A 24,266-nucleotide genomic window follows, 5' to 3' on the forward strand; every position below is an offset into this window, starting at 1 on the left:
AGCAGAGGAGGACAAAGGGCTTAATTAGGAAAGGGAAAAAAGATTATGAGAGAAAGCTGGCAGGGAACATAAAAACTGACTGTAAAAGCTTTTATAGATACGTGAAAAGAAAAAGATTGGTCAAGACAAATGTAGGTCCTTTACAGTCAGAAACAGTTGAATTGATCATAGGGAACAAAGACATGGCAGACCAATTGAATAATTACTTTGGTTCTGTCTTCACTAAGGAGGACATAAATAATCTTCCGGAAATAGTAAGGGACCGAGGGTCTAGTGAGATGAAGGAACTGAGGGAAGTACATGTTAGTAGGGAAGTGGTATTAGGTAAATTGAAGGGATTAAAGGCAGATAAATCCCCAGGGCCAGATGGTCTGCATCCCAGAGTGCTTAAGGAAGTAGCCCAAGAAATAGTGGATGCATTAGTGATAATTTTTCAAAACTCCTTAGATCCTGGATTAGTTCCTGAGGATTGGAGGGTGGCTAATGTAACCCCACTTTTTAAAAAAGGAGGGAGAGAGAAACCGGGGAATTATAGACCGGTTAGTCTGACATTGGTGGTGGGGAAAATGCTAGAGTCGGTTACAAAGATGTGATAACAGCACATTTGGAAAGAGGTGAACTCATCGGACAAAGTCAGCATGGATTTGTGAAAGGAAAATCATGTCTGACGAATCTTATAGAATTTTTTGAAGATGTAACTAGTAGAGTGGATAGGGGAGAGCCAGTGGATGTGGTATATTTGGATTTTCAAAAGACTTTTGACAAGGTCCCACACAGGAGATTAGTGTGCAAACTTAAAGCACACGGTATTGGGGGTATGGTATTGATGTGGATAGAGAATTGGTTGGCAGACAGGAAGCAAAGAGTGGGAGCAAACGGGACCTTTTCAGAATGGCAGGCAGTGACTAGTGGGGTACCGCAAGGCTCAGTGCTGGGACCCCAGTTGTTTACAATATATATTAATGATTTAAACAAGGGAATTAAATGCAGCATCTCCAAGTTTGCGGATGACACGAAGCTGGGTGGCGGTGTTAGCTGTGAGGAGGATGCTAAGAGGGATGCAGGGTGACTTGGATAGGTTAGGTGAGTGGGCAAATTCATGGCAGATGCAATTTAATGTGGATAAATGTGAGGTTATCCACTTTGGTTGCAAGAACAGGAAAACAGATTATTATCTTTATGGTGGCCGATTAGGAAAAGGGGAGATGCAATGAGACCTGGGTGTCATTGTACACCAGTCATTGAAGGTGGGCATGCAGGTACAGCAGGCAGTGAAAAAGGCAAATGATATGTTGGCATTCATAGCAAAAGGATTTGAGTACAGGAGCAGGGAGGTTCTACTGCAGTTGTACAAGGCCTTGGTGAGACCACACCTAAAATATTGTGTGCAGTTTTGGTCCCCTAATCTGAGGAAAGACATCCTTGCCATAGAGGGAATACAGAGAAGGTTCACCAGATTGATTCCTGGGATGGCAGGACTTTCATATGAAGAAAAATTGGATCGACTAGGCTTATACTCACTGGAATTTAGAAGATTGAGGGGGGATCTTATTGAAATGTATAAAATTCTAAAGGGATTGGACAGGCTAGATGCAGGAAGATTGTTTCCGATGTTGGGGAAGTCCAGAATGAGGGGTCACAGTTTAAGGTTAAAGGGGAAGCTTTTTAGGACCGAGATGAGGAAAAACTTCTTCACACAGAGTGGTGAATCTGTGGAATTCTCTGCCACAGGAAACAGTTGAGGCCGGTTCATTGGCTATATTTAAGAGGAAGTTAGATATGGCCTTTGTGGCTAAAGGGATCAGGGGGTATGGAGAGAAAGCAGGTACAGGATTCTGAGTTGGATGATCAGCCATGATCATACTGAATGGTGGTGCAGGCTCAAAGGGCCGAATGGCCTACTCCTGCACCTATTTTCTATGTTTCTAACGGAGGCCTACTCTTAATCAGAAGTCTGAAATCTAAGCAGATCCATTTCTGAAAGCATGAGGTATCTGTTGGCTTTGATAAACTGCAAAGTTATGACCATAAGCAAATAATGACTGGTGTTTAAGGAATTAACACATAATTTACAATAAACATAAATCCCTGTTTAAAGCATAAAAACTGAAGAAAGCAGTCCAGTCTTGGCTGCCAGGTATAACTTTGGTCAGAGAAAACGTTTTTTTTTAATTGCTAAAGAAGCAGTAAACTTGGGAATGGGACGGAGGGGGCAGTTATATGAACCAGGCTGTCATGCCTCACAGTCACCTGTTGCAGCTGCCAGGGAGGGAGACACCAGCAGTGTGCCACTGGATTCTGGACTGGGTTGAGTGCTGGCCCGTTCCCTTGGAACTGCCCTCCAGTGTTCATCCACCGGAAGACAAGTTGAATTGTGTTCATCTGTGGCTGCGCTTGCACCAGATGAGGACTGCTGTGGGCTTGTCCTTGCAGAAACCTGGCTCCAGGACAACATCCCCTATGCCATCAGTCTACAGGCCATGACTCTCAGGGACTTGGGCCATATAATTATTTTTAAATACGTAATTTTTCTAACTCCATGCTTTTGTGCTCTCATTATTGTGTATGTGTGTGTGCTGTGTGAGACTGTTGGTACTGTGTTTTGTACCTTGGCCCAGAGGAGCGCTGTTTCATTTGGCTGTGTTCATGTGTATTGTTCAAATGACAATTAAATTTGACAAATGGAGTTCATCACCAGGATTGGCATTGGGGGTGTATGGGTTCAGAATCAATGTCAGTTTTTATGGATGATGTTTCCCTGTATAATATATAAAACACATACAAGTTGCTGGAGGAACTCAGCAGGTTCAATAATATATTCATGTTTGTTTTTAAGGTAGATGGCAGTTTGGAATGAGAGGTGGGTGCAGAAGGAGTTTTTTGGGGAGTTAGATAAACAATGTGTATGAGCGAGGATGACATGTGATCATCTATTTTGCTTAGAAAGATAACGAGAGAGTACTTTATTAATAGTGAGAGGTTGCAAAGTGTTAGTACTCAGGGCACTATCTGTATCATTGTTCACAGGTCAGTGAACATGAAAGACTAGCAAACAGCTAGGAAGGCAAATAGTTTCTTGACCTTTGACCAGAGTCCTGAAGAAGGGTCTTGGTCCGAACTGTCGACTTTTTGCTTTTTCCCACAGATGCTGCCTGACCTGTTGCGTTCCTCCAGCATTTTGTTAGTGTGTTGCAAAGAGTTTATTGATCTTTATTGCAAAGGACTTGAGTACAAGAACAAAGAAGCTCAACTCCAGTTACTTATAATCTGGTAAAACAGCACCTGGAATATTATGTTTAGATATAATCCCTATTCTGAGAAATGATGTAATTGCAATAGTAAGAGTGGTTCACCAGATTGCTTTCTGGGATGACTGGTTTGCCCCAGGAGGAAAGATTAAGCAGATGGACTCATAACCCTTTGAGTTTAGAAAGAAGATATGAAAGGTGGTTTCACTGAAATATACACTGTCCTTTCCCAGCTTGAAAAACTGATGTTTCCCTTAGGTGAGGGACCTAAAAACAAAATAAGAATTTGGCCCAACAGAACTGAGATTTTTTCATCTGGGGATAATGATATTTGGAAGTCACTACTCAGTCAGTGAATACTTAAGCAATAATTTTTGGATATATAGGCAATCACAGACTAGGACAAGACAATGACACTGAGATAAAATATCAGCAATAATTTTATTGAGCAATGGATCAGGCAGGAGGAACTGAATGGCCAACTTGCATTTCTCACGCCTGTTTCTTGTGTAATACAAAGTTTTAAATTGAAAATATTATTCAATTTCTAAGACAAACTTATAAAAGGGATCAACAGTAAAAGTCAAAACTTTTTCTTTAGAGGAAGTGCAGAGAAGATTTTTGTTGTCAAGTTGAATCCCTATATACCGGACAAGTTGGTAACAGCTGGAATAAAACACATCAAGTTCTGGCAGCGAGCAGGTAGGACAGTAATTACTACCATTTTTACGCTTCTAATATTATTTTCCTGTTGCTTTCTTGTATGCTATTTGTTTTCCTTCATGACACAGTTTCAATTAATCTTAAACACCAGGGTGGTGCCCGGTTTTATGATTCTTAAATTTGTTGGGATGTATTTTCTGCTCACACTACAGGGGCATTTAAGTTCAAACAGAAGTTATCCAAGCAAAATGGAATATTTATTAACTTTACCAAACACATTACATCTTCATATTAAAAAATCCTACTCAGATTTTGTTCTAATTTGGCTAAATGATTTAAAAAAAATAGTTTTCTGTGAATGTTCTACACAGTTATTAAGTAATGTATTGATTAACACTTTTCATAAATGCCTGACACAAACTGCACTTGCTTGGAGAACTCATTTATGTAAATATATTGAAGGTTCATTTTGTCAGATGCTATACATATTTAGTGGTGAACTTGTATGTGAAAGGTGAATTACTCCTGGTTGCTGTAATTCTGTTATCCACTGCTAGAAAAGTCATTTGGTTTTGATATCATTGTGAGGATCGATTTCTCAAGTGCCTTCAATACCATACAGCCCTCAGTGTTGGGGGAAAAGCTGCATTCAATGAAGATCAGCACTTCCATTGTATCCTGGATAATGGACTACCTGACTGGCAGACCACAATTCGTGCAGCTTCAGAGCTGTGTGTCAGACTTGGCTATAAGCAGCACTAGGGCCCCACAGGGGACTGTATTGGCTCCCTTCCTGTTTACTCTGTATATCTCGGACTGTAGATGTGACACTGATTCATGTCATCTGTAGAAATTCTCTGATGACTCAGCAATATTTAGGTGTATTATGGGAGGATAGGAGGATGAATACAGGCCCCAGTGGAGGACTTTTGTCAACTGGTGCAAGCTGAATCATCTGCAGCTCAACATCAGTTAGACAAAGGAGATGTTGATGGACTTCAGGAGGTTTAAGCCTGCACTGCTTCTGGTTATTATTGATGGTGAGGATGTGGATGTGGTGAAGAACTACAAGTACCTGGGGGTGCACCTGGATGACAGACTTGAGTGGAGGTCTAACATGGAGGCTGTGCATAAGGGCCAGAGTCACCCCGACTTCCTGAGGAGACCATGGTCCTTTGGAGCATGCAGGCCTCTCCTTCACATGTTCTACCAGTCTGTTGTCACCAGTACAATCTTCTGTGCGGTGGTGTGCTGGGGCAATGGCATCAACACGGATGATGCCATCAGGCTCAGTAAACTGATTAGAAAGGCTGGCTCTATTTAGAAACTGATTAGAGAGTCAAACTGGACACACTGGAGGCTGTGGTAGAACAAGGGACCCTACAGAAAATCCTGGCAATTCTGGACAATGTTTCTCACCGTCAGCATGCCACCTTGGCTGAACAGAGGAGCACTTTTAGTAACAGACTAAGACAACTGCGCTGTTCCAAAAAGCGCTATATGAGGTCATACTTACCCTCAGCCATTAAGCTCTATAATGAGTCCACCTGGAGCTGGGGAAGTGATGAACCCTCCTGTTAGAACGTTTGAGGTAACTTATTTTTTAATTTTTTCTTACTTATCTTCTAATATTTGTATATCTGTGCACTTGCAATGCTACTGTGACACTAATTCCTTTGGGATCAATAAAGTATTTATCTATCTATCTATCAACTTGAAGGGCTTCCAGTTAGAATGTATGGTTTCAGCTTATCTACAGAAAGTTTTCTTTTAAAGGATCACTCTCTGTTGGTGTATGATATCTGCTCACATTCCTTAGAACTTGTAAGGTAGCACCCCACAAAAGACGTTGAAGTCTGCAAGTATCCTTGTCAGTTTTTTTGATTGTGTATCAGGATCAGTTACTATGCAGCTGCTTAAAAGATTTAATGCTATTTATTAATTTATCCTAAGGAGGCGGACTGACAGGAAGAAAAGGCTGTTTTGGAAGTCTGCAGAAGACTGAAACCATAATGTGTGTGGTATATGGTTGGACAGATGAAATGGTTTTCTCGGGTACTTCTGCTGGTGATGTCTGTATATGGAAAGACATGTTCATTATTAAACGAGTAAAAGCCCATGATGGACCAGTATTCAGCATGCAAGCACTGGAAAAAGTAAGAAATAAAAGCCTCAGGTAACAAGAGTATAAATGATTTAAACAGGACTTTTAAAGTATACTTTAATGAGAATTGTCTGGTTTTAGCAGATATGTTAATCAAAGTATCCATCTTGTATAACGTAGGATTTGACGTACACATTCCTGAACTAAAACCTCTTCCTGTTGAAACTTTGCACATTATCATTTATCTTTATCAGTCTGCTAGTCGTAATTGAATAAGATCACCATGTGAAGGATATATCTGATTTCACTTTACTTAAACCCTTTAATTCTGACTTGTTCTATAATTTTCAGTTTAATTCTCATTTCAATACGCTGCACACACTGACCCACAGCCCACCTTCACTCACTAACTTACAATGATGCCTTCTTTCTCTTGCCACCACTGTGCTTCAAATGTGAATACTCTTCAAATCCATTCATCTTACCTCTGTACTGCATCCTTCAACTCTCTGAAAACTTGGTGTGGCTCTCTGATACTTGCCTCTTGCTTCCACCATTCTGGCACCCAGTGCCATTCTGTCCAATATTGGTGTCTTGGTACAAACTTGGGAATTCTTTCTGTCTTCTTCCACTTTTTGAAAAGAGCATTTCATCCAAGATGTTCACAAAGCTATTAGCTAGCTCTGCTGAACAAATTCTCCCTTAGATAGAGTCAGTATTTTTCATTACTGTTTACCTTCCACTTTCCCGGCCTGAGGGAGATGAGTGTTAACTCAGGTCAGTGCAGGAACTTTGGCCTTCAATGAGAGGGCTGAAAATTGAACCCCTAACCTTCCAGTTCATTATTGAAGGGGGGAACCTCTATACTGATAGTAAAGTACTGTGGGAGGCACTAGCTCTCTTTAGCATAGTTTTGGATTAACTAAAGTGTTTTTATTTCTTTGTGCCAGTTTGTGCTTTGCTTTCTTCTTTAGGGCTTTGTCACTGGTGGAAAAGATGGTGTCGTCGTGCTCTGGGATGATACTTTTGACAGATATCTGAAAACGTACTGCGTCAAACGTTCTGCACTCGCCTCTGGCTCTAAAGGTACCTTTATTCATTATAGTATATTAAAGAGACTGAATTTTAAAATGGCATTAATCTCTCAAAATTAAAACTATCAATGTATCTTAGTGACACTAGGAAGAGCAATTCTAAAACAGGCTGACTAGGTGCAAAAGAACTTAAATTTCATTGTATAGATTATTAAAATTAAATTTGATCACAAATGTAAAATGATGAGATTGGGAAAAATAAACATTACAAGTTAACCTTGGATCTTTTTCTATTTAATGGTGGACTGCCCATTGAAGCCGCCTTAGGGGATCTGGAATTGTATGTACATGGAGTGAGAACATGGATTTTAGATGTGACGTACAACCTGTATGATGTGTTAGCTTGGGCCTTCGAGATTATTGTAATACGGAAAGGCATGAACCCTATTCGAGAGTGTGTGATTTTGGTTACCTTGCAACAGGAATGAATGAGCGGAAAGCTGAAAATTTGGTCAATACTTGCAGAGAGGAATGCAAGCGCAGGATAATATATGAAAAGGTGAAGCCTCTGGATGTGGCGTTGGTTGGGAACATTATTAAGGAATATATCTCTATGAAATGATGAAAGATGACTTTTTTTATTGGGAGTCGTAGTGTTGATTGTTCATATCTGTACAGAAAAGCTGCGTATGTCTCTTTCATTGTACGACAGTATTTACCACAGTATCGTATTGGTGAGGATATTGGTGAAAGCTACTGTGAAAGCCACCATGAAGCAGAAAAGCTGTTGCAGAGCACAGCATCTAGAGAGGGAGAGATGCAGATCAGGATGGCCTAAAGCAATGATTAGTATTTGAGTGGCTGTAATTAAGGGTTCAGAACTCACTATGCTTAGAGTCCAGCATGGAAAGCTGGTAACTGGGTTGACTGAGTTGAATGCATTGGAGGAGAGAGAGAGAGAGAGGGATATATATACTCAAAGCATTCAACTCAGTCAACCCAGTTCCCAGCTTTTCATGCTGGACTCTAAGTATGTGTATATTTATAAAACAGTGACGTAAGGGACTCGGCAAAGGAAAGAAGGTATCCATTCAGTAGGTAAAAGCAAGTAGGTAGGAAACATGAAGAAAGATTTGTTAAAATTGTTATTATTGGAGATATTTGCAATTAATATACAGTTAGTGGTTACAATTAATATAGCAGACCACACAACAGCTCTAGGGATTTAGAGGAACAAATATGCAGAGATCACAGACTGTTCACGAGAAACGTAAGGTTGTTATAGTAGGTGTTTTTAACTTTCCACATATTGATTGGAAATCCCATACTGTAAAAGGACTAGATGAGAAAGAATTTCTCAAATGTGTTCAGGAAAGTTTCCTTCATCAATACGTAGAAGTCTCAGTGAGAGACTGTGTGATACTTGATCTTCTATTATTAGGGAATGAGCTGGGCAGTTTGTGTAGGGGAACACTTTGCATCTAATGATCACTATGCGATTAGTTTTGAAGTAAATATGCAAAAAGATAGGCCTGGTCCACAGGCTGAGATTCAAACTTGGAGGAAGTCCAATTTTGATGGTATCAGAAATGATCTGGGAAGTGTGGATTGGGATAGGGTGTTTTCAGGCAAAAATGTACTTGGTAAGTGGAAGGTCTTCAAAAGAGAAATTCTAAGAGTACAAAACTCGTATGTGCCTGTCAGAATAAAAGGTGAAAATAACAAGTGTAGGGAACCTTGCTTTTCAAGAGATATTGGATTAGACATAAGCTTTGTGTGGTAAACTATGTGTATACCTGTCTGGACATGCCCCTCTGCTGACTGCTCCTGTGGCTCCTCCCACAGACCCCTGTATAAAGGCGATTGGAGGCACTGCTCCTCCCTCAGTCTCCAAGATGTCGTGGTCACGTTTGCAGCTAATAAAAGCCTATCTTTTGCCTCCCATCTCCGAGAGTTATTGATGGTGCATCACTTTGTGGGAGAAGCTCAGGAGTGGTAGTCAGATGCTTGCCTCTGGAAGCCTGTGGAGTGCCACTGGGATCAGTGCTGGGTCCAGATTGCATGGGGATTGTGAGTGAACAGCTGTTTTCAAGTCCAGCCACAGATTCTCAATTGGATTGAGGTCTGGACTCTGACATGGCCACTCCAGGAGATTAGCTTTGTTTTTAAGCCATTCCTAGGGAGCTTTGGCTTTATGTTGCTTGGTCATTGTCTTGTTGGAAAACAAATCTTCTCCCAAGTCACAGTTCTCTTGTAGACTGCATCAGGTTTTCTTCCAGGATTTCCCTGTATTTTGCTGCATTCATTTTACCCTCTACCTTCACAAGCCTTCCAGGGCCTGCTGCAGTGAAGCATTCCTACAGCAGGATGCAGCCACCACCATGCTTCACGGTAGGGATGATGTGTTTTTGATTATGTGCAGTGTTGGGCTTATGCCAAACATAGCCTTTAGTCCAATGGCGAAAAAACCTCAGTTTTGGTTTCATCAGACCACAGCTGACTTCAGAGTCTCCCACATACCTTCTGTCAAACTCCAGCTGAGATTTCATGTGAGTTTTTTTCAACAGTGGCTTTCTCTTTGCCACTCTCCCATCAAACTGCAACTGGTGAAGCACCCGGGCAACAGTTGTTTTATGCGCAGCCTCTCCCATCTCAGCCACTGAAGCTTGTAACTCCTCCAGAGTTGTCATAGGTCTCTTGGTGACCTCCTCACTAGTCCGCTTCTTGCACGGTCACTCAGTTTTTGAGGGTGGGCAGCTCTGGGCAGATCCACAGCTGCCATATTCTTTCCAGTTCTTGACAATTGACTTAACTGTACTCCAAGGGATATTCAGTGACTTGGAAATTTTCTTACATCCATCTCCTGACTTGTGCTTTTCAATAACCTTTTTATGGAGCTGCTTGCAGTGTTCTTTTCTCTTCATGATATAGTTTTTTTTTCCAGGATACCAACTCACCAGCAGTTTGACCTTCCAGATACGGGTGTGCTTTTACTATAGTCAGTTAAAGCACCTTGACTGCACACCGGTCTCCAAAAACAGATCTCAATTTAGCTAATTATGTGGCTTCTAAATTCAATTGGCTTCACCGGTGATGAGTTGATGTCATAATAAAGCGAGATGAATACTTATGCAATCAATTATTTTGTGTTTTATATTTGTAATTAATTTAGACCACTTTGTAGAGATTTGTTTTCACTTTGACATGAAAGGGTCTTTTTCTGTTGATCAGTGTCAAAAAAGCCAAATTAAATCCACTGTGATTCAATGTTGTAAAACAATAAAACAGAAAACTTCCTGGGGGGGGGGGTGGGGTGGTCACTACGTTTTATAGGCAATGTATGTGTAGACATTACAATCTAATGTATGAAACTGGGAAAAACAAAATATCTTTGCAGCACATTTTGTTTACAATATGATGTTAATCATTGCTAATTGATTGACTGAATAGCCATTTTTAAAAGATCCTCATTAATTATATTGCTGTCTACCATCTGATTCTCGTCTCAACTGATGTTTGAACTAAGAATTTCTCTGTGGGGTTTATTTGATATCATTTGAGGTGGGGAAAATATCAAATGACTTTCTTGCGGGATCATGAAATTTCAATTTCCCTTGTTTAAAGGGGCTAGCAAAAATGCAGAGCTAACAGCACCCTCAAATCTCTGCAACTGCTGCATTCATTTCACTGTCTGTGGTTTATTGATAAGGCAAGAAATCACTCCGTTTCTGGTTTGAGAGAAGAAAGTCTAACGTCCTTTTAGGTTGCAAACACGAGGAAATCTGCAGATGCTGGAAATTCAAACAACAACACACACTTCGTCAAGACTCACGGGTCTCGGGCGGAAACGTCGACAGCGCTTCTCCTGGCCTGCTGTGTTCCACCAGCATTTTGTGTGTGTTGTCCTTTTAGGTTGCAGTGATTTCAAAAGTGTGAACAGTAGCCAAACTTATTTTGGACTAGAAGAGTTCACCTAATATGTAAAATTTGCCTTGAAGTATTACCACTTGTTATCATATCTGTGTAGCTAATATTCTTGTATTAACATTTATAATTGAAGCTGCCAGGTGAATATTTATTATCCACAATTCCAACACAGTCCTTGCAATACTATGGAGAAGTTGTGGACCTATCACCACAAATGCTGCTGTTGCTCATTTTAGTCTAATTTCACACACTTTGCTCTCCTAATCTCCAAGACTGGACCTTTAGTTCTTTCCTATCTTGACTCTTCGCTTTTTCCCTTGTTGCTCGGGTGATTTGCGTTTTCATCAACTTTGCCCCTCTATTTTGAACTCTTTCCAGCAACAACATTAGTATTTTTTAAACGCTTCTAACTCTTCCACAACCACACAAATTCATTTTAATCTTAGCAACACGTACAACACGCTGGAGGAACAAGCAGTCAATGTTTCGGCCCGAGACCCTTCACTCATGACTAAAGGTCTTGGACCAAAACGTTGACTGCTCGTTTCCACGGATGCTGCCCGACCTGCTGAGTTCCTCCAGCATGTTGTATGTGTTGCTTTGACCACAGCATCTGCAGTGTACTTTGTGTTTACTCATTTTAATCTTGTTCTTTATTTAACATCTAATATTATGGATTGATTTATTCTTACTAATTAGAAAAATAATCATTAGTGTTTATTCTGTATTTTTCAATTTGGCACATCTTCTTATAGAACAATATATTCTCTATAACCCCAACCACTTCCAAATGCAAAGTTATAGATGTATTATTATGAACCAATCTTGCTTCATAATAGTGCAACATGAAAAATCTGAAGTTAAGTGATAAGAAAAATTCCATCTCCAAAGTGTGTAATTGATGCAATCCATAATTTATTTCAGTGCTGATAAAGATTACAATGTAATAAATACCTGATATATTTTTATTTTGATCAAGTCAGTGTTAAATTATGTCTTTGAATTACTGATAACTGTTTATATTTTATAGGTCTGTTAATAGAAGACAACCCTTCAATTCGTGCTGTAACCTTAGGCCATGGTCATGTTCTCGTGGGTACAAAGAATGGAGAAATATTAGAAATCGAGAAAAGTGGTCCCATAACGTTATTAGTTCAGGTAGTTTAAACTATTAAATAATTCATTTAGATTTTTTTTATTAAGAAGACCAAAAATTTATTTTATTCAAGTATATCAATTGAAACTCTTTATGGCCTTCCCTCAGTTTATTGGATAAACTGTGCTTTCAAGACCACCACAATTTTGGAATGAAATTCTGCCACACAGTTTACAACAGTGTGAGAATTGGCATATAGTAGCTAAAAGTAGAATCACATGTTAACAAGAAAATGAATAGAATAGGACCCAAGTTCGTTTTCAGTGGGATAAAACAGCACAGAGCCGTGCTATTGTTGGAGTACTGGGTATTCTATAGAAAGACGATTGGAGTTGATGTGAATCAAGGGGAAACACTGTACTGAGTTGTATCTATCTCACAAGCAGATGGTTCAAGGTCAATTGTCTCAACCGAATCAGAATCAGGTTTAATATCACTGGCATATGTCGTGAAATTTGATGTTTTGTGGCAGCAGTATAATGCAATACACAATAAAAACTATAAATTACAAAAAAGTATATATAAACAAATAAATTAAATTAGTACAAAAGGAGAGGGAAATAATGCTGAGGTGGCTTTCATATTCATTGTCCATTGAGAAATCTGATGGTGGAGGGTGGGAGCTGTTTCCGAAATGTTGAGTGTGTGTTTTCAGGCTCCTTCACCACCTCCTTGATGGTAGCAATAAGAAGGGGGCATATTCTGGGTTATAGGGTTCTTAATGATGGATGCTGTCTTGTGAGGCATCACCTTTTGAAGGTGTCCTGGATGCTGGAGAAGCTAGTGCCCATGATGGAGCTGGTTGAGTTTGCAACTTTTTGCAACTTTATGCAACTTCTTCCGATCCTATGTAGTGGCTCCTCCATACCAGACAGTGATGCAAACAGTCAGAATGCTCTTCATGGTACATCTGTAGAAATTTGCAAGTGTCTTTGGTGCCATGCCAATTCCCCTCAAATTTCTAATGAAGTATAGCCATTGCCTTGCATTATTTGTAACTACATCAATATGTTCAACCCAAGATAGATCTTCAGAGACGTTGACACTCAGAAACTTGGAACTGCTCAGCTTTTCCACTGCTGATCCTTCAATGAGGACTGGTGTGTGATCCCTCAACTTCCCCTTAATGAAATCCACAATCAATTCCTCGGTCTTACTGACATTGAGTACGGGGTTGTTGCTTCAACACCACTCAACCAGCTGATCAATCTCACTCCTGTATGCGTCCTCATCACCATCTGAAGTTCTGCTAATGATAGATATGTCATCAGCAAATTTACAGATGGCATTTGAGTTGTGTCTAGCCACACAGTCATGGGTGTAGAGAGAGTAGAGCAGTGAGCTAAGCTCATTTCCTTGAGGTGCACCAGTGTTGATTGTCAGTGCGGAGGAGATATTATTTCCAACCTGCACAGACTGTGGTCTCCCAGTGAGTAAGTCAAAGATCCAGTTGCAAGGGGAGGTACAGAGGCCCAGGTGTTGGAGTTTGTTGATTAGAACTGAGGTTATGATTGTGTTGAATGCTGAGCTGTAATCAGTAAACAACAGCCCAATGTAAGTATTACTAATGTCCAGGTGATACAAGGATGAGTGGAGACCCAGTGAGATTGTATCCACTGTAGACATAGTGTGGTGATAAGCAAATTGCAGCTGATCTAGGTCCTTGCTTAGGCAGGAGTTGATTCCGACCATGACCAACCTCTCGAAGCATTTCATCACAGTAGATGTGAATGCCGCTGGTCGATAGTTATTGAGGCAGCTCACCCTGCTCTTGGGTACTGATATAATTGTCACCCCTTTGAAGCAGCTGGGAATCTCCAAATGCAGCAGTGAGAGATTGAAGATGTCCTTGAACACTCCTACCAATTGGTTGGCACAGATTTTCAGAGCTCTACCAGGTACACCATCAAGGCCTAACATCTTGCAAGGGTTCACCATCTTAAGACCATAAGAGATAGGAGCAGAATTAGGCCATCTAGCCCACTGAGTCTGCTCTGCCATTCAGTCATCCTTTTTTCTATCTCCTCCTCAACCCCAGTTCCCAATGTTCTCCCTGTAACCTTTGATGCAATGTCCAATCAAGAACCTATCAATCTCTGCCTTAAGTACGCCCAACGACCTGGCCTCCACAGCTGCATGTGGCAAAAAATTCCACAAATTCACCACCCTTTGGCTAAAGAAATTTCTCAGTATCTCTGTTTGAAAGGGCATCCTGAGTCTATCCTGAGGCTGTGCCCTCTTGTCCTAGACTTTCCCACCATAGGAAACATATACTCTGTCTCGGCCTTTCAACATTTGAAAGGTTTCAATGAGATCCCCCCCTCATCCTTCTGAATTCCAGTGAGTACAGACACAGAGCCATCAACGTTCCTTGTATGATAACCCTTTCATTCCTGGAATCATCCTTGTGAACCTCTTCTGGTCCCTCTCCAAGGGCAGCACATCTTTTCTAAGAAGAGGGACCCAAAACTGTTCACAATACTCAAGGTGAGGCCTCACCGGTGCCTTACAAAGCCTCAGCATCACATCCTTGCTCTCATATTCTAAACCTCTTGAAATGAATGTTAACATGGCATTTGCCTTCCTCACCACCTACTCAACCTACAAGTTAACCTTCATGCTGTTCAGCACAAGGACTCCCAAGTCCCTCTGCATCTCAGATTTTTGGATTTTCTCCCCATTTAGAAAATAGTCCACACATTTATTTCTACTACCAAAGTACATGACCATACATTTTCAGCATTGTATTTCTCTTGAGATCCATTACCAAACTGATTTTCCCAATCAACCTGCATGTTAAAATCTCCTATGACTACCACAACATTTGCCCTTTTGACACGCCTTTTCTATTTCCTGTTGTAATCTGTGGTCCACCTCCCAGCCACTGTTGGGAGGCCTGTATATAACTGCCATCAACATCTTTTTACCTTTGCATTTTATTAACCCACAAGGATTCAACATCATCCAATCCTATGTCATATCTTTCTACTAATTTGATGCCATTCTTTACCAGTAGAACTACACTATCCCCTCTGCCTACCTTCCTATCCCTCCGATATAATGTGTAACCTTGGACATTCAGCTCCCAACTACAACCATCCTTCAGACATGATTCAGTAATGGCCACAACATCATACCTGACAATCTGTTATATTACAACAAGATCATCCACCTTTTTTCTTATCATCATCACCATCAGGCACCATGCCCAGTTTGAGCTTTGACTGCCATGGCCCACACACTCCTGTTTCGGGTCAAGTGGATTCATTCATTGGTATTCATTTCCAGTTCTCTGGCTGCTGTCTCCATCATCATTTGTCTTTGCCTTCCTCTTGCTTTCTTCCTTTGAATCTCTCCCATAATTACCGTACATTCTAACTCCTCTTTCCTAATTACATGTCCAATGAAGTCATGTTGCCTTTTCATGATCTCATACATTATTTCTCTTTTTGTGCTTGCTCTGTTCATGACATCCTTGTTAGATATTAGTTTCGTCCATGATATTCTTTGCATCCTCCTCAAAAACCACATCTCTGTTGCTTCAATTCATTTTCTCATGTTACTAGATATTATCCAACATTCTGAGCCATATAAGATAACTGGATAAACGTAACATTTCAGTGCTCTGAGGCGGGTTGTCATGCCTAGTTTAGTGTTGGTCAGTGTACTCTTCATTCTCGTAAAGGTGTCTTTTGCCGTCCCTATTCTTCTTTTGATGTCCATGTCGCACCTGCCATCTGATGTCACCCAGCCTCCTAAGTCACAAAAGTTCTGTACATGTTTTATGTCTTCCCCGTTTATTCTCAGCCTGCAGATAGGATTCTCCTTTTTTGGATATCACCATACAGTCTGTCTTTTTGCAATTGATAGATAGACCCATTTTTGCACTTTCTTCAACAACTATATCAATTAAGTTTTGTAGTTCTTCCTCTGTACTTGCAATTAACACAGTGTCATTTGCATATCTGAAATTATTGATGTTTTCACCACCAACTTTGACTCCCAAGATGTCTCTTATTTTTTGTAATATTGTTTCACTGTACACATTAAACAAATCAGGGGAGAAAACACACCCTTGTCTAACACCTCTCTTGATTTTCGTAAACTGACTCACCTCTTACAGCGGCAGTTTGTTCCCAGTACAGATTCTGATTAGGCGGAGGTCTTTCGAATCTAGATCTAGAGTTTCCTGTAATATTTCAAATAACTTATTGTGCTTCACTTTATCAAATGCTTTTGTGTAGTTGATAAAACAAACAAATCTTTTTGCACTTGAATAGCTCATTCTGGTAGTATCCTTAACATCAATATCACATTTCTTGTACCTTTGTCTTTCACAAAACCACTTTTTTTTTAACCTATTTCAGCTTGCATCTTACTTTTAGCTCTTGTCATCAAAATTCTTAGAAGTATTTTAGTGATATGACTCATTAAACTTATGGTCCTATATAATTCACATTCTATTGCTCCAGGTTTCTTAGGAAGAGTGATAAATACTGATTTTTTTTATCTCTTCTGGTATTATTCCAGTCTCATAAATGTCATTGATTAAATCAGTAAGTTTTTCAATTCCATAATCTTCAAGAGCAATAATTTGTTCTATTACTAATTCATCAGGACCTGTAGTTATTGCATTATGAACTTCAAATTTTAAAATTGGACATTCAATGTTCTTCTTAATTTCTGGTTTTTCACCTCGATCGTCTTCAAACAATTCCTGAATATATTCCGTCCATCTCATCTTTTTTCATGATAATGGTACCGCCCTTTGCTTTCAAACGTCCACCTGAAGAACAGAGGAGCTTTTTACCAGTGATATTCTTGATTTGTTGATGTAACCTTTTTGGATCAGTAATAGGGATTCTTTCTAATTGCTCACATTCCTGGTTTAGCCATTCTTTGGCTTTTTGACATAAGCTTTTTATTTCTTATACTACACGCATTTAGATACAACACCTTGAGTACCGTGCTTGCTATCCTTTCTCATTCTGCATCCCTAATGATTAGATATTCAGCATGTTGTTTGCAACTAAGTCCCATCACCTGCCTGCCCTTTCTGACAATCTGACTGCATGCTATCTTCAGTTTTTTACCACGCACCCTTTCCTGAGTCCCTTCACTCTGGTTCCCACCTCCCTGCCAAGTTAGCTTAAACCATCCCCAACAACTCTAAGAAACCTGCCTGCAAGAATATTGGTCCCACTCGGGTTCAGGTGCAACCCATCACTTTTGAACAGGTCTTACATTCCCCTAGAAGAGATCCCAATTATCCAAGAATCTGAAGCCCTGCCCCCTGCACCAGCTTCTCAGCCACACACTTATCTGCCAAATCATCCTGTTTCTACCTTCCCTGGTGCCTTGCACAGGCAGTAATCCAGAAATTACTACCCTGGAGGTCCTGCTTCTCAGCTTTCTACCTACCTCTCTAGATTCTTTTTTCAGGACCTCATATCTTTTCCTTCCTGTGTCATTGGTACCAATATGTCTCAAGACATCTGGCTGCTCCCCCTCCTTCTGAGGCATCCCTGACCCTGGCACCTGGGAGGCAACATACTGTCCGGGTGTCCCATTCACGTCCACAGAATCTCCTCTCTGTTCCCCTCACTGTCAAGTCCCCTATCACAATCATTCCCTTCTTCTCTCTCTTTTCCTTCTACGCCGCGGACCCATGCTCAGTGCCTGTAACCCAGTAGCCGTGGCATTCCCCTGGGAGGTCATCCCTCACAAAAGTATCCAAAGTGGTAGACTTGTTTTTGAGGGGAATGGCCACAGGGTTGCCCTGCTCTAACTTCCTACTTCCGTTTCTCTGGACGGTCACCCAGCTACTCGCCTCCTGCAACTTCAGCGTGACTACTTCCCTGTAACTTCGATCGATTATATCCTCGCCGTCTTGTACAAGCCAAAGATCATCCAGTTGCTGCTCCAGATCCCTAACACAGTCTTCAAGGAGCTGCAGCCAGACGCATTTCATGCAGATGTAGTTCTCCAGGAGACTCTGGCTCTCCCAGTTTTTCAACATCCGGCAGAAAGAGCACACCACAGCCATTTAAATGGTACAGTAAGAGAGGGGGAATAAAAACAAAAAGGAAATCTTAACAGACGCTTTACACAGAGCCAACGCCTTCTCCAAGCCAAAGCCTGTTACTCCTACTCTTGCCACTGGTCTACTCCCGACAATAGCCGTTCCGTTTATCCTTTCTTTACCTTTATTTAGTTTGTAGAGCTCTGTTGACACTGCTGATAGGCCACATACAATGGACAAATGCTCTCGAAGCTCCCTTTTTAAATAACTGCTGCTGACCTGTAAGGAATCCCTCTTGGTAGAGCTCTGTTGACGCTGCTGATAGGCCATGTATAGTGGACAAACGCTCTCAAAGCTCCCTTTTTAAATAACCGCCACCGTTTGAAAAGTGTTCTAATGTTGATCTCCGAGGCAGAAATCACAGGTTCATCGGATGCTGCAGGGATTTGCGGCATCCCTGAAGAGCATGGCTGCAGGTATTCCTTAGGATAATGTCCTTAACCCAAAAAATTATACAGTTTAAGATCATGGAAACAGGATCTTCAACCCAATTTGCCCATGCTGATATTTGCCTGCATGTGGTCTGCATCCCTCAAAACCTTTCCTATCTCTGAACCTGTCCAAATGGCTTTTAAATATCATAATTAACCTTGTCAAAGAACTAACATCCTCTGTATAGAAAGCTTCCGGTCTCCTTCACATGTTTCCAATGTCATATTAAACCCTTTAGCTTTACACTCTCCTGTCCTGGGAAACAGACTGTACCATCCACCTTTGCTGTGCCCCTCATGATTTTATAAACCTCAATAAGGCCACCCCTCAGCCTCCTTCACTCAGGAGTAATGTTCCCATTCTATTCAATTTCTCCTTGTAAGTCAAGGCCTCCAGTCCCACCAACATCCTCATGAGTCTTCTCTTTGCTCTATTTTGCTTAATCCAATCCTCTGTGTAGTATGACGACGAGAACTCCATGAGATAATCCAAGTGCAGTATTCCCAGCATCTGGTTCAGTTATAACGTGAAGTCCCAACTCCCATACTCCATACCCTCCCCAGTCATTCAGCAGAATAAAGGCATCCATCACTAATTAATTATTTGGAAAGACTACAGGCTAGTGTTGGAAACTGTTTTAATTTAACTAGGGAATTTACTCATTCCTTTTCTATTGTGAAAGGAATAGGCAAGAGGTTTCTGCAGTAGTAAAGGACAGAATAAAAATTACATTTGGGTAATGAGCCACGTGGTAAGTGTTACTGGATTAATATTAGAAAAATAGGGAAATGGATTCTGAAATGAAATGGATATTGAGACTGCCAAAGAGATTAAAGATGTAGAAAGAAATCCAAAAGTAAAGCTGTTTTTTAACTAGCAATTCTGAAAGAAAGAGGTTATGTCAAGTGGAGATAAAGGGAGGTATGTTTTACTAAATTTGAGTCACTCAAGTACTTTACATTTTCCTGCAGGAAGAGGTAAATGTACAACAAAAGGATTGTCCAACAGCAGTGAAAATGCACTAGTTCTGGAAACTAGTGTTCAAATAACACTGGACGGGACATGGAGGGGAAGTGGAAAAACACACCCAGTCTGAAAGAGTGCACACTCTAAAATGAGGGAGAGGAAGGAAGAGGGAGATATTGCATACACTGACCATAATTTTCTAAGGATAAAAAATGGCTAATTCTGCATTAATGTTATTTTTTAATATCTGGAAGGATATGACCACTGTTTATTTCTTCTGGGGTTAAAAAAAAAGTATTCTTAAGGGTACAAGTCAAAAAGGTAAATAGCAAGCAGACCTCAACATCATTTGGCAGAGTTTTCAGTAACTACCACTAAGAGTGGCTTTGTACATACAGATAGATGACCAGGTCAACCACAGCGAGACTTAACTTCCATATCGTGGTGGCATCAAGTGCAGTTTGGAACCAGATTTATTATTACTGACACTGTCATGGAATTTGTCGTTTTGAGGCAGCGGTGCAGTCTGTGCAAGACATAAAAATTACCATTTTACAAAATAAATAAATAAAACAGTGCAAAAATGAATGAGTTATTGTTCATTGCTTCATGGGCCATTCAGAAATCTGATGGCAGAGGGGAAGAAAACTTTTTGAAATGCAGTATCAGTCTTCAGGCTCCTTGATGGTGGTTACACAAAGAGGACATGTGCTGGGATGGTGGGAGACTTCAATTATGACTTTAATGAAGATAATAATACAGAAGATATAGATTGCTGAACGTAATTTTAGTTTGGTATTTCAAAGAACCTAAGATGTAAAAATCGCTTATTAAGCTGCTGAAGGAAATAATTTTGTTTATTACTATAATCAATATTGTGAAATTATATTAATGAAATCATATTTATTTGTTGGCTCTTAACTTCATGGTTGGTTCTATTTTTTCACGCATCCTTTGAAAATCAACATGACCAATAAAATAAATCTTAATATTTGTTTGACAGGGTCACATGGAGGGTGAAGTATGGGGATTGGCTGTTCATCCCCATTTACCTCTTTGTGCTACTGTTAGTGATGATAAAACTCTGAGAATTTGGGATCTCTCCCCTAGCCACTGTATGCTGGCTGTGCGTAAACTAAGAAAAGGTAAGTTCAAAATATTCATGAATGTTAGTTTTCGGCAGATGGTTGCATCTTGCAGCTAGCCATCCACTGAATAAAGCACTTGATTTGAATCTTTAAAAAGTCTACTGTACAGTCCTGTTGAAAGCATAAACAAAACACAAGATCTAGAGGAGAAATATTTTATAGACATGACACAAATCCAAAGTTGTTGAAAGTGCACAGTGTTTCCAAGCCAAGAAGGTTCTTGCTCTGAGTCATAAGCATCCTATTGGAAAGAAAGAGAGCGAGAGATACCACTTCTACCTCTTCCAACGATTCTGAATGAGGCACAGAGAGATCTGTATTTACTGACAATTATCTTTATTGTTCAAACTAACAAGTACGTGAATTCATACACTAAATACCTTGTGCGCACACCTGCTAAGTATCCCTGACTCTCCTGGATAGTCAAAGAATAGCAAAGGTATTACACCTGCTAAGTATCCCTGACTCTCCTGGATAGTCAAAGAATAGCAAAGGTATTACCCGGGCAGAGGAATTTACGCTGGCCAGGTGTTCCTTGTTCTTCGTAGTCCCGATTCACTTTCCACGTGCTTCACGCAGGGTTCTTCTCGCTTGTATCTGCGATGGTTATTCTTCGAAGTTACCGCCACCAGCACCCACAAAGCATCCACTTTTATATCCATTTCTTAACAATTCAAATGTCGCATTCCCGTGTTATTGGCCGCAGGCCATGTGTCTGGCCTTTAACACCTGTTCATTAGCTCTGGTCCAAGCCAGCATCTGTCTCTTCCCATCAAGGGACAGTTGCTGACTCATGGCTCTTTGTTCTCAGTCAGCAATGAGCTCGAATCACCTCAGGCATTCACAATCCTGCATGGTTTTGCCAACCAAAGAACACCTCACAAATAACTCCTTATTTGGAAATGACCTCCAGATCAGCAGATTACCTGAAGAGTCTTTATGTCTTCTTTAAAACACTAATCAAGCCCAGCATGTCAAGCTCACAAAATGGAGAATAGAGTGTCTTCACAAAATGGCAGCCTCCATCCCCCAAGCACATGGCAAGAACAAAGACTGCTTCCACTGTCCTTGATTCATTTGAATTCACTGATTTGAAGATTGTCATTCTTTCTGGCCAACAATTCAATAGAGATAACCAAAATGTTGGCTTCTCTCTCATATTTTCATAGTTCTTAAGCTAATAGGGATGGGTAGTAAGCGCAAATGTAGCCAGTAGCACCCACAAACTATCTGTGAATATAAATACAATTTCTATGTTGTTATTTTTCACTTGTAATCTGAGGTTTATGGCAACTGAATTTTGCTGTCTTTATTTATATAAGGTTTGTGATGTACCCGCCATTCACTAGAAATTAATACAGAATATACTGGAAATACTCAGCTTGTCAGGCTGCATCTGTGGAAAATGTATTGCTTAAGAACTCTTCCACCTTTTGCTTGGTTACCCTTTGTGACGTTACAGTTGTGCTCTAGACAAGTTCCTGTCTGCCTTTGAAACTCTTTTGGATGACGGAAACATTGGAAGGGCACCTGAGTGTCGGGAACTCTCAGTGTACAGAGAGACTGATGCTTTCTTTGCATGGCCTGTGGAAAGAGCAGTTCCAGACACTGACACTGAATTTCACCCAGCTTACGTTTGCAGTGTTGGTCTTTTTGTACATGAGAAATTTAGTGAAACTAACTGCAAATCTGGAAGACTGTTGCAAATCATTGAGTAAGCAGAATTTACCACACTGATGTGGAGCCTTTTGTAAGTTTTGCCCGTGACAGTTTCAAGCAAAATTACAAATTCACCATAATAAAACTAATTGTAATCGTGAGATGGAAATAAAAGAATAAATTTAGAAACGAGTACTTGTACCTTTTGCAAATCCCTGGCCAGTGGAGCAACAAAGTAATGTAAGTAATTGAAAGCAATATAGTTTTCGGCAGTGAGAAATGAATGCAGTCTGTGAAGTAACAGGGAAGTAATACATTTTGGGGGGGAGACTTAATCCTTGAATACAGAATTTGTTATTATGTTGCTTCATTAGCCTCGTGATATTTTTTTGCTTTAGTACTTTTTACGGTATTATAGACATGAAGGAGGCAGACTGCAAATAAATCTGAAATATATTCTGTGTCTGGAATAACTTACATAAATGTTTTTAATTTTTATTATTTTTTTCTCTAATTCCAAAGAGTATCCATTTCAAAATGGGTTGTAAAAAGTTTGGTTGCATGTAGTATCAATGTGCAGTTTAGTATTAAGGGCAGAGTCTTTGCTGTCTTCATTTCAGGTGGCCGGTGTTGTTGCTTCTCTCCCGACGGGAAATCTCTCGCTGTTGGCCTGAACGATGGAAGTTTTCTGATTGTGAATCCAGACACTCTTGAAGATCTTGTTTCATTCCACCACAGAAAAGAGCACATTTCTGATATTAGATTTTCACCAGGTATCCATGCTGAGTCAATAATCAGTTTTCTCATTGTTTTGAAAGTTGATTGGTGTTGGTCAACACGGGACTATATCTAATAAAGAAATTCCCAGATTTTATTATCTTCTGGAAAAACACATTCCAAAATATCCACATATTGAAAATGTTTTTTCTTCTGATGTATTAATTTACTTCAAAAGCATTAGAAATGCTACTGTAAGGTTGTTTGTTCTACTGGTAAACAAAATATTGCATCATTTTCTTTATTCAGTTTGTTCATTTACTGGCAAGAGGCCATTTATATAATCTGGTTATAGGATTAGAAGAGCACAGCACAGTTAACTGTTCAAGCACTCACTACCTCTGCCATCCAGTAAGATCATGTTTGATCCCTTACCACTTGCTTGCATTAATCCCATTTTCCTTGAAACCTCATGCATGCCACATTTTTGTATTTAATCAACTGCAAGTTAGATTGTACCTCCCAAGCCTATTATCTAGAACAAGGGCATGCAAAGTGACACCCCACGTTGAATCGTGAAGGTATCACCATTTTTTGTACGGTCAGAATCCTAGAATTCCCACCCAGCAAATATTAGTGGTTCAAAAAATCAATGTAACATCACCTTCACAGGGGAAAACAGGAATGGACCACCCTTGCAAATAATCTCCTGTGTATTTAGAAATCACTTCTTAAAAAAAAATATGGAATCTAATAATGCACAGAATAAAGTTCTTTGTAATGCTTTTATGTAAAACTTCAAAGAAGTGGATAGGAACCAATGAGCCAATTACTGATTTCTGACAAACATCTTGTAATTTGCCTATTTACATAGCTTCTTCTTTGTTGCTTCCAAAAGGTAATAACGTGTAATTTTAAAATTTCAGGTCATGGGAAATACTTAGCTGTAGCATCTCATGATAACTTTGTAGACATCTACAATATAATGAATAGCAAACGAGTTGGAATTTGCAGAGGAGCTTCCAGCTATATAACACATTTGGACTGGGATAGAAGAGGTATTCCTATGTCTTTTACTTTCATGTTTCAAAGAAAAATATAAATGGGTATGCTTTTTGCAGAAGATTTTG

At 40.1% G+C, this 24,266-nt stretch overlaps 1 protein-coding gene across 1 annotated transcript in view; it reads left to right on the top strand.

The window, feature by feature from the left end:
- Window positions 1-24,266, top strand: part of LOC140724863 (echinoderm microtubule-associated protein-like 5) — a 192,151-nt gene that overhangs the window by 112,277 nt on the left and 55,608 nt on the right. The window contains exons 17-23 of the mRNA XM_073039574.1: window positions 3,850-3,950; window positions 5,865-6,067; window positions 6,990-7,101; window positions 12,007-12,134; window positions 20,616-20,757; window positions 23,040-23,192; window positions 24,063-24,194. Coding sequence (XP_072895675.1) covers window positions 3,850-3,950; window positions 5,865-6,067; window positions 6,990-7,101; window positions 12,007-12,134; window positions 20,616-20,757; window positions 23,040-23,192; window positions 24,063-24,194 — 971 coding nt within the window. The remainder of the gene's footprint in view (window positions 1-3,849; window positions 3,951-5,864; window positions 6,068-6,989; window positions 7,102-12,006; window positions 12,135-20,615; window positions 20,758-23,039; window positions 23,193-24,062; window positions 24,195-24,266) is intronic.

This window comes from Hemitrygon akajei, chromosome 3 (assembly GCF_048418815.1).
Source record: "Hemitrygon akajei chromosome 3, sHemAka1.3, whole genome shotgun sequence".
Taxonomy (NCBI): Eukaryota; Metazoa; Chordata; class Chondrichthyes; order Myliobatiformes; family Dasyatidae; genus Hemitrygon; species Hemitrygon akajei.